The sequence below is a fragment of the Solanum lycopersicum genome, chromosome 1, assembly GCF_036512215.1.
Source record: "Solanum lycopersicum chromosome 1, SLM_r2.1".
Taxonomy (NCBI): domain Eukaryota; kingdom Viridiplantae; phylum Streptophyta; class Magnoliopsida; order Solanales; family Solanaceae; genus Solanum; species Solanum lycopersicum.
The window spans coordinates 68,126,976-68,137,035 of NC_090800.1; the positions used below are offsets into that span (position 1 = coordinate 68,126,976).

The 10,060-nt window shown below is 32.0% G+C and overlaps 1 protein-coding gene across 1 annotated transcript; it reads right to left on the reverse strand.

Moving 5' to 3' along the window:
* Positions 1-386: 386 nt before the first annotated feature.
* Positions 387-1,544, reverse strand: LOC138345530 (uncharacterized). The gene has a single exon (XM_069294733.1). The coding sequence runs from the start codon at positions 1,542-1,544 to the stop codon at positions 387-389; it is 1,158 nt and encodes a 385-aa protein (XP_069150834.1).
* Positions 1,545-10,060: the final 8,516 nt, after the last annotated feature.

A 10,060-nucleotide genomic window follows, 5' to 3' on the forward strand; every position in this document is an offset into this window, starting at 1 on the left:
TTAGAGAAAGAAACAACACATTTAAGATGTAGAGTTAGAGAATTAATTGATATTAAGTTGTACTTGAAAGAAGGAATGAACAAGACATTGTACAATGTGATCTGTGAAGTTATTCTCACATTTCCAATTTCTGTGACCTTGACTTTATAGCCATTTGGTAATCTGACTAAAACAGGTTCAGGTAAGGGTAGAATGTTGGTGAGGTGTTGTTTGTTAAAGGTCATATGGTGTGATGCACCTGAGTCTAAGATCCACAAGTCAGTTCTAGCCTTATAACATTCGCATGACAGTTTGTCAAAAGCTATAGATGAAGTGCATGTAATGATACTTGCAAAATTCACAGCAGGATTTGTTGCTTGCATGTTACTTGAATTTTCTGCCTGAAATTATTGAAGCAGGTAGGCAATTTGTCCATACTGTTCCTTTGAGATGCCAATATCTTGGCTGGTGACTTGACCCCCAGAGTTGCAGCCTTGTTCCACATTAGAATCACATGACATTGCAGAATTAGCTGCTACACCTTTCCCTTTGTTATTGTTTCTGTATTGCTGATTAGAACCAGGATTTTCACATTGTTGTTGTCTCTGAAATTGATTATAGCCTTGCTGTCCATTATATTGAGATCTTTGAGGTCTATTATTATTCTGTGGATATCCATGCAACTGATAACATTTTGCTTTAAAATGTATTGGTCTCTTGCAGTATTCACAATATGGCCTCCCTCTATGATTTGAAGAAGTAGATGAGTAATTCGTCTGGAAATTCTGGCCTTTTTGATTACCAGAAGTGCTTGAAGTACTTGAAGAAGTAGCCACAAGAGAACTAGTTTCAGCAAAGAATTGATTATTTGTCTTAAACTCTCTTTGTTTCTCCTCTTGTATCAACAGGGCAAAAGCTTGTGCCACAGATGGCATTGGATTCATCATCAAAATGTTCCCTCTAATCGTTGTATAAACCTCATTAAGACCCATAAGAAACTGAATTAATCGTCTATCCTGTTCAACCTTGTGCATCATATCCTTTGCTCCACAGCTACATGTACAGTTGCAGTGAGTTTTGATGCATAAACCACTCAGTTTTTCCCAAAGTTTCTTCATCTTGGTGTAGTAAGCTGTGACATCCATAACTCCTTGAATGAGATCATTGATTTCTTTTTGAATCTGATATAACTTGGCACCATTGGTTTGATCATAACGATCCTCCAAATCAGTCCATAATTCCAGAGCATTATCAACATATGCTACACTATCAGCGATATCTCGACTTAATGAGTTTAAAATCCAAGACGTAACCATATTATCACACCTCTCCCATTGTTTGTAGTTTGGATCTGTAGGAAGTGGTTTCTTAGAATCTCCATTAATGAATCCCAATTTATTTTTAACTGATAAAGACCTGATCATGCCTCTCTTCCAGGTTCGATAACCAATTCCATCGAAGACAACTGGTACAAGAGGTGCACCTGGATTGTCTGATGGATGTAGATACAACACACTTCCTATCTCAATTCCCTTAGTTGCTTCCAGATTAGTTACTTCTACCATTGTAGTGTAACAAAATTAAACAAAAGAAAGGATGAAAATGTGCAAAAATGCAACAGAAAAACAGCAGAAAAAAAGAATGAACACAGGCAAACTCGATAGATTCAATCTTCACAAGAAGAACAGAGATGGAAGACAAACAGAGATATTCAAGATCATCACAACTTGAACAGAGACGAAAACAAGCGGAAGTGATCGAACGAGTGCTCTGATACCATGTTGAAGCTCAAAGTTGAGATAAACCACCATTAATGGTGGCTGCAACTGAATGTAGAGATGAGGATGGAGAGAACCATTTCTCAGATTGAAAGAGAGAAAAAAAGTGTGATGAACTTCATGTAGTAGTCATACTTATACAATTGAAAATTGAAGGAAAAAATAACTAACACTAACAGAAAGCTAACTAACTAAACAAAGCTGTTAACTATAACGGAAAGCTAACTAACTACAACTAACTTCTTCATAATCTTATCTCTTATCAACTTCAACACCATCCAACATTCTTATACATTTTTATCAATTATTACCCACCACAATTTGTCTAGCATAGGTTTTTAAGAACCTACCTTTTCTATTGTTTTCTAACCAAAAATAACGTAATGTATATTGCATATGGTGACAACAATTACGTAGGACCAAAAATAGATCGAAGAAAACAAAAAGAACGAAGCATAAATCATATGCAGTAACTTTTCGAATTAACTATTCATTTTTAATTATCGTTCCTTAGCTCATTATTATCCTAATGTTTTAATTTTTCATTCTTCTTTAACCAGGGGCGGACCCAGTAAGACAGACACGGATGCTCGAGCACCCGTTGATTTTCGAAATTTTTTGTATATATATATATATATATAAAAATATGATACATATGTTATTATAATTTAAATGAGCACCCATAGAACAAAAGCAGCTGTGGGTGAGCTGGTTTAAACCTCTGCAATAAGAGACCTACGAAGCCATTAATGAGGGTTTGAATCCTGCCAATAGCATTTCTTTTTTTAAATGTTAAAGAAAGTAACCACCCACAACCTTTAAATCCTGGATCCGCCACTGTCTTTAACCATCCATCAGCAAATTGCTAACGTCCACGCCCAACACCACAACATTAGCACACACATGACCCTTTAAGCTTCCACCCCCAATAATATAATTTAATAATGTATGCTACCTATTTAACCATTCCGTAAATTGAACTCATGAAATAACTACGTCATGCATCGCCACTTCCATTTGATTTTTGCTCGATGCCGCTTTCTATTGTTCTCTTCTTTTCCTCTTTTCTTTTCTTCTACAGATTATTTATTATCCTAATTATTAAAAGATTAGTAAAAGAGACCCACTATTTATTTTATAGCTATATTCTTTAGCCATCAACTCTATAAATTATTAAAATTACCCCATTAATTCTATATAATTTTAGTTATGAATAGTCCAAATATCCATTTAGAATTTATTGAAAATATATATTTTATGAACTAGGATCTCTATTACTCGAAACAGCCAAATGAATCATTACATTAGATATCAATTTATCCATCGTTCATCCTCGAACGATTAAAAGAAGGTGAGGGTAAGAAAGGTACCTTATGTCTCAATGATTCCTTCAAAATATGAGTAGCGAAGGTCTCATCCCCAAAAGTATCAAACCAACCAACTGAAAATCTATATCTCTTCCCATACAATGTTTTAAATGGGGCCATCTCAATGCTCGAATGATAACTCTTGTTGTATGCACGCTCAACTAACAACAAAGATATTGTCAAGAAAACTTTTCAACTGAACGATTCTCTAACTAGATCTTGACACAACCATCAAGATAATATCCCACATTACTATGATAATATTTTTAATCAATATTGATCACAACTAAGAGTGAACCTGAACCAACCACCACATACTTATAATGCACAAACCATAATAGATCTTATCAATATTTACTCACCACATAAGCTTTTCACAAGCTTAAGTTATAAAAAAAAAGATCTTTAGACATCAGGTACTCATGAAGGAAGAATTAAACTTATGTAACCTCAAGAAGAAAATGATCAAATAACCCTCCATCGAGCAATATACCCAAGGATACAGAACCTCTAACAACACTATCTAAATGCAAAATTAGTGGCTATTATAGACAAACCTTAAGAATGAAAAAAACTAGACTCAGTGGTCCTCACATTCAATCACACATAACCAAAACATGATAGCGATGATGAGATAAATCTTAAGTCTATCGAACAACAGTAAATTTTTATAGTAGCTCTCTTATAAATTCTCATAAACTAGCAAACTTCAACTAACCCAAGCAACACAAAATCTTCCATAACTGGAATGAACAAGTCTAACCAAGGATGTCACCCTACTAGGAGGACAATAACATAACCCGTACACACGATACACTACTAGAGACTCACCCATAGAATCAAAACCACACACGGACATATAAAGTGAATCATAATCTAAACCACGCCTAGAATGAAGTAGTTGGTCACTTAAGAATATACATAATCAAAGTCGAATAAATATAGGTACATCAAGCATTTTCATTCACCGGACTCTATCTCTTTGATGTTCTAACACCCACAATCACCAGTTTATTCCCTATTATCATTTCACACATACTTGGTTTATCTCACATCCACAAAAACCAACACTCTTAGTACTAACAAAACATCATAACCACAACGATCATCTACCTTACTCTCAAACCATCATTAGTATCAAAGTATTCTTATCAAATACAATTCAAACTATGACTATCTCTTTTTCTATTTAAGCATTTCATAAAAAATACGAGTACCAAACAAGGCTAATAACACTAATTTCAAATTTGATACCTTTCCATCGAGATAAAACTATAAAATCACAACCAAAGTCAACCCCACACCACTTCCACATACCATTCTTTAGCTACCATTCTAAACCATCACATACCTTATGCCAACACTTAGGAAAATTCTTGATCACTCAAACTATTTTGTATACTATAAGCTCATAACATCTATTCACCATTAAATGTCTCTGTGTACATCTTAAAATTCCGTGTAGTCCCATCAATTGAATAATATTAACCCAATCTAAATTCTTAATAAGCAGGTAGAATTATATCTCACCTTGTACATCATTTTTGAGCAATCTAATCAACGTAAAACACTCAATTTTCCATATATGATTATTTATCACCTAAACAAAAACTCAATCTTTATAAAAGTCAATGATAAACTCCTGGTAAATCTCCCTTCAGTATATCAGAATCTTTTTTTTTCTCTAGCTCGTTTATCGATCTCATCCTTTTACCAGCAACCCATGACATTTTACTTTTCACTCTAAACCAAAACTCTGAAGGAAATCCTTCCTCAGATCCATTAACAATAAAAAATAACGATTTTTAGGACTCAAAACATGCATGAATGTAGACTTAAAAGAAGGAACTTGAACTTTGATTTCAATCATATAACCAAATTCCCTTATCTATCAACAGTAGCTTATACCTCTAAGATTTTTTAGAAATTTGAATATCTTAGCTTATCATTGATCGTGTTTCTATCAACCTTATCATATCCTTCCCTAAAAATCTAATTGTCTTGCCTATTTTTTTTTTTTTTACAAAAACGGGTTTTATGCACGACATAACAACTCTTTTGAAATTTTGAGGTTTGAAGAGTCGCCACCTAACTAATTAAGGCGCGTTAGGGCACCTATCTAACATAACTAAGTCTAACTAATGTCAACGGTCCAAAGATCAGGGTAAGGGTTCAAATTAACTCGAGGAAAGATGTTAGGCATCCTCAAGTTCTACAAATATGGGTCCAGGCCGTATCTCATGCAATTTATGTGGGGGTTACAAGTAGCAAATAACGTCACTTCATTATTTATTTATTTAATTAACTTGTTGGCTAGGTGATAAGAATATTGAACAATAAAGATCACATTACTATTTTAATCAATTAGTTAATCATGCGAAACTAGGTGATAACAATAAATAAAACACTAAATAAAAAATTAGAGATAAGCGAGAGGATAGAAATTGTAAAATCATATAGGCAAATAATTTTATATTTTTGTTTTAAGCTACCCCAAATAAACATAATTAAAACAAACAAATAAAGGGACAAAAGGGAAGGGAGACTCTAAGAGAGACTTTTTGGATCAACACTCGACTTTTAATTTTTATTTCGATCAGCTTCTGTATAGGGCAGACAAAACCAATGTTTGTCATTTAGAGCGAGTCAATGTCATAATATCCATAGAGTCAACTACCCCTATCCCACCACCGCATGGATTTCGTAACTAAAAGGTGTCTAATTGCCCCAACTTAATGTCCAAGAGAAATTAGACTCTTAGGATGCTTTAGACAAAATAAAATATATGACCCTCCTAGACACCAAGAAAAAAAATTTGGACAACATTTGAAGTGTAAGTTCTCATGCTTAAGTGTGTGAACAAGCTAACAACATTTTTGGCATGCAGATGGTTATTTGAATAGTTAATTATTATTTAATTTTCTTATAAGTGGCAGAAAGTTACGACAGATTGCAGAATTTATTTGATTAAACTAGTCTCAGTAGCCAAACATTTGTTAATGCAACAAATTATTTTAAGATGACACGCATAAAAACAGTTGTTATTAATTTTAAATGACAAGAAAAGTGATCTCATGCAGTAACTGACTATTAATTTTTATTTATATATTTTAGGTGGAGGTAGGGAATAATAATGTAATAGCATTTGTTAACAATGACGGTAAATATGCATAACATTTTTTTTATTTAAACTATTCAACATGTTGGCTAATTCTTTACTTATTATCTTATCTTAGGCATGATATCTACGTGATAAGACATGCTGAAAAATTATTAACATACAAATAATTATAAAAATCTAACTGATTAACCTACTAAGATTATTAGAATTTGACTTTAACATGCAAAAGTTATTAGAATCTAATTATTTTAAAACTCATTAACAAACTTAAAGTTACTATACAAAGCATTAAGCATGTTGAAAAATTGGTTAACTGCAATACTTATAAATATGAATTCTAGGTGGTTGAAAAATTTAAAAATTGCATAATATCTATAACATGATTTCTAACTTTGAAAATTACGATAAAACAAATAAAAAAGTAGCATTAATCCCCCTCCCTTTAGACGGTTCCCAAATATATGTCATATATATAGAGTTAGCGTTAGGAGTTTATACAAATTATTGCAACTGACATAATTTGTGAATTTATTTTTAAAAAAACGTGCAACCAATATAGCAAGACAGGAAGCAATAAATACTCGTTTAGATGCACTCACAAAGGATCTAGAGAATTCAAAGATTGAATCTGAATCAACTGATCATACCCGTCAAAATTGGGTTTGGAAGGGTAAAAGTAGAGTGACAGAAGGGTCGAAATCAGATGCAGGAGGAAGTTCCTTCATTCATAGGTATACAAAGGTGGATTTTCCATGGTTTACTGGTCAAGGGGACCCTTTGGGATGAATGAACAAATGTGATCACTTTTTTCGACACCAACGGACTCCAAATGAAGAAAAAGTTAGTCTTAATTCTTTTCATTTTAGGGGAATGCACAACTTTGGTTTCTTCGACTAGAGACAGATCTGCTTGAACCGTCTTGGGATAAGTTCAAACGTTATTGTAACCTTCGTTTGGGCCACCAATCAGAAGTTAGGAGAATTAGCTAAGTTGCGCCAGATTGGGTTCGTGGCAGATTACCAAGAAAAAATTGAGCAATTAATTCACGGGCTAGCACACTCACACAGTCACATAGAAATTAAACTTTATATCAATGGTCTTGCTGATTATATCACAATTGAGGTTGAGTTGCATAATCCTCCAGATTTGGCTACACCGATGAGTTTATCCCGGCTTTAGGAACGCAAGGAACAATCTGTTTTTTTTTTTTTGCAATTGTTAGATGCTTGAAATCCAAGACAACAGATTTCTCACCTCAACAACATGCCAGATTTGTGAAGGAACTAACCAGACCTGAAATGCTGGAAATAAGACTTAAGGGAGTTTGTTTCAATTGATATGAACCAATCACCCGAGGTCATCAATGCAAGAAATTTTTCTAGATTGACTTTATGAATACGAGGAAGAATTTGCTGGAAAAGATGGAAATACGAATTTCCGCACTTAGCACTTGAGGAAAAGCGCGATTTGAAGGAGAAGAGTAATGTTATCACTCCTTAGTTATATCACTCCTTAGTTATCCAATAGTTACTGCAGTAGTTTCATTTACGTAGCAGTATTTTCCTGTAATAATGCAGTCTTTAATGTAGTCAAGTTAGGAAATCATGTCCTAGTTTCTAGGAATAGTTATTTTATAAGTATTGTATTTAAACTAGAATAACTTACATAAATCACATAGTATAAGACTCTAAATACATTATATCCCTACTAGTTTCTATTTTACAAAAATTCCTTAAAATATTAGTCATCTAGATACATAGGTTTCATCCGGATACATTAAATGTGATACATTATAAAACTTGTCTGTTGCACTAAATAAGGAATAATAATGTAAAATTGATTTTATTCCCACAAATCATGCGAACTGATTTTCATTCTCACAAATCACGCAGATTCAATTTTTTCCTATAAATCACGCAAAATTGAATTGAAATCAATCAATTCAAATATGTAATAGCTTTACAAAATTCAACAATCAAAATTTTCATCTTCTCCATCAATTCGAAATCTTGAATCTAAAATTTGTCATTGTAGATGATTGGGAAAATGATTCAGATATTTCAATTGCTCTGATCCTTACAAGAAATTTAGTGCTATTATGCAACTATATCAAGAACTTTAACGATCCCCATATTTTGATCGGGGCGAGCAGTTTGGAGCTAGGAAGCAATGGGTGATCTAAATATGAATGAAAACAAGGTTGATCTGTTTGTTAGTGATGATATTTACTGATGAGATCAAGCTTAACTTTTTTGTGTTTGTTTTTTGTTATAATATCATATATTTTGCAGTTCAACTTTAAGAACAATATCTTTTCTTACTTTTGCTTTTGCAATAACATGATGATCATGAGTTTAACATATCGTGTTTTATGCTTGTTTACATTTTTATGTCATTGGAAGATAATGAAAATATTGACTTGAAATGACTCTGGATATTACTACACTGTGAATACATGTTAATCAATTTGTTTTAGTTATTGTTTACTTGTTTATAGTTGTGTGTTTTAATGAATATAGAAACGACCAATGATCAAATCAAATTCATTCAATTCTTACATTTAGCAGTAATTTTTATAATATATCATAACCAATAATGTGTATCAATAATTTGTACAAATGTATCATTGCAAGCTAATGAATATTTAGCAATAATTTGAATGTACGTATCATTGTCAAATAATGAATATTTAGCAGTAACTTGTATAAATATATCATAGTCATTAGTGTGTATCAAATTATGTGTGATTGAAAAATTGCATATCTTATACAATCAAATTGCATATCTTATTCGAAGGAAATCAAATTGAAAATCATTTGATGGGATTGAGAAATATTATCGGTATATTATAAAGCTTGATATATTGTAAATGATACATTTTACATTACTCGCGTGTCAAGTACGTTTGAATTGAACATGAAACTCACTAGTCGAAGTATCAACAATAGTAGATTATGTATCAGTACAATAATATAAACATGATACATTGAATAGAATCCACTAGTCGAAGTATCAGTAACATTAGATTATGTATCAATATAATAACTATGGACATGATACATTGTATAAATCTCACTAGTCGAAGTATCTACAACATTAGGTTAAATAAACATGGTACATTGCATAAAACATAGTCATTGTATCGAAAAACTAAATTACAAAATAAAATAGACAGGATACATTGAAAATTTGGGTCTTTGATAGAGACGAACATGATAAGACAAATCCGACTTTGTTCTCTTTTTTTTTACCGTTGTTTCATAATAGATTTAAAGTCGAAATCCTTCTTCATGAATAAGACAGAACAAACATTAAAAATGCAGATACATAATATCCAATTGATTCTAGTAATGTTTACATATCATTTTAAATTTGAATACGATTAAAGATACATTATAGAATTTGATACATTCAACAATGTTTATGTATGAAATACATTTACATTGAACATGATAAACAAAATTGAAGATTATCAATATCGTAAATATAAACATGATAGATTGCATAACAACTAAAGTTACTGTAGCAGTGATGTACCATATCAGTGATAACACTAAAAAAAGACAGATTTAATATTTCAGAAAGTTAAAAAAATATACATTATACATAAATTTATGAATCAAAATTAATTAAATACATAATAGATCTGAATCTTAGATAGAAAAGGGTGTTGAAACAAAGTATTATAGACTAAATTATAAATCAAAATCATTTAGATACATTGAAAATATGAAGCTGGGGCAGAGAAGAGTATTTAGTAACATATTCTACTTCCCCCATTTTTTCCGAATCTTTCTTTGTGGGTAATTTAGAAC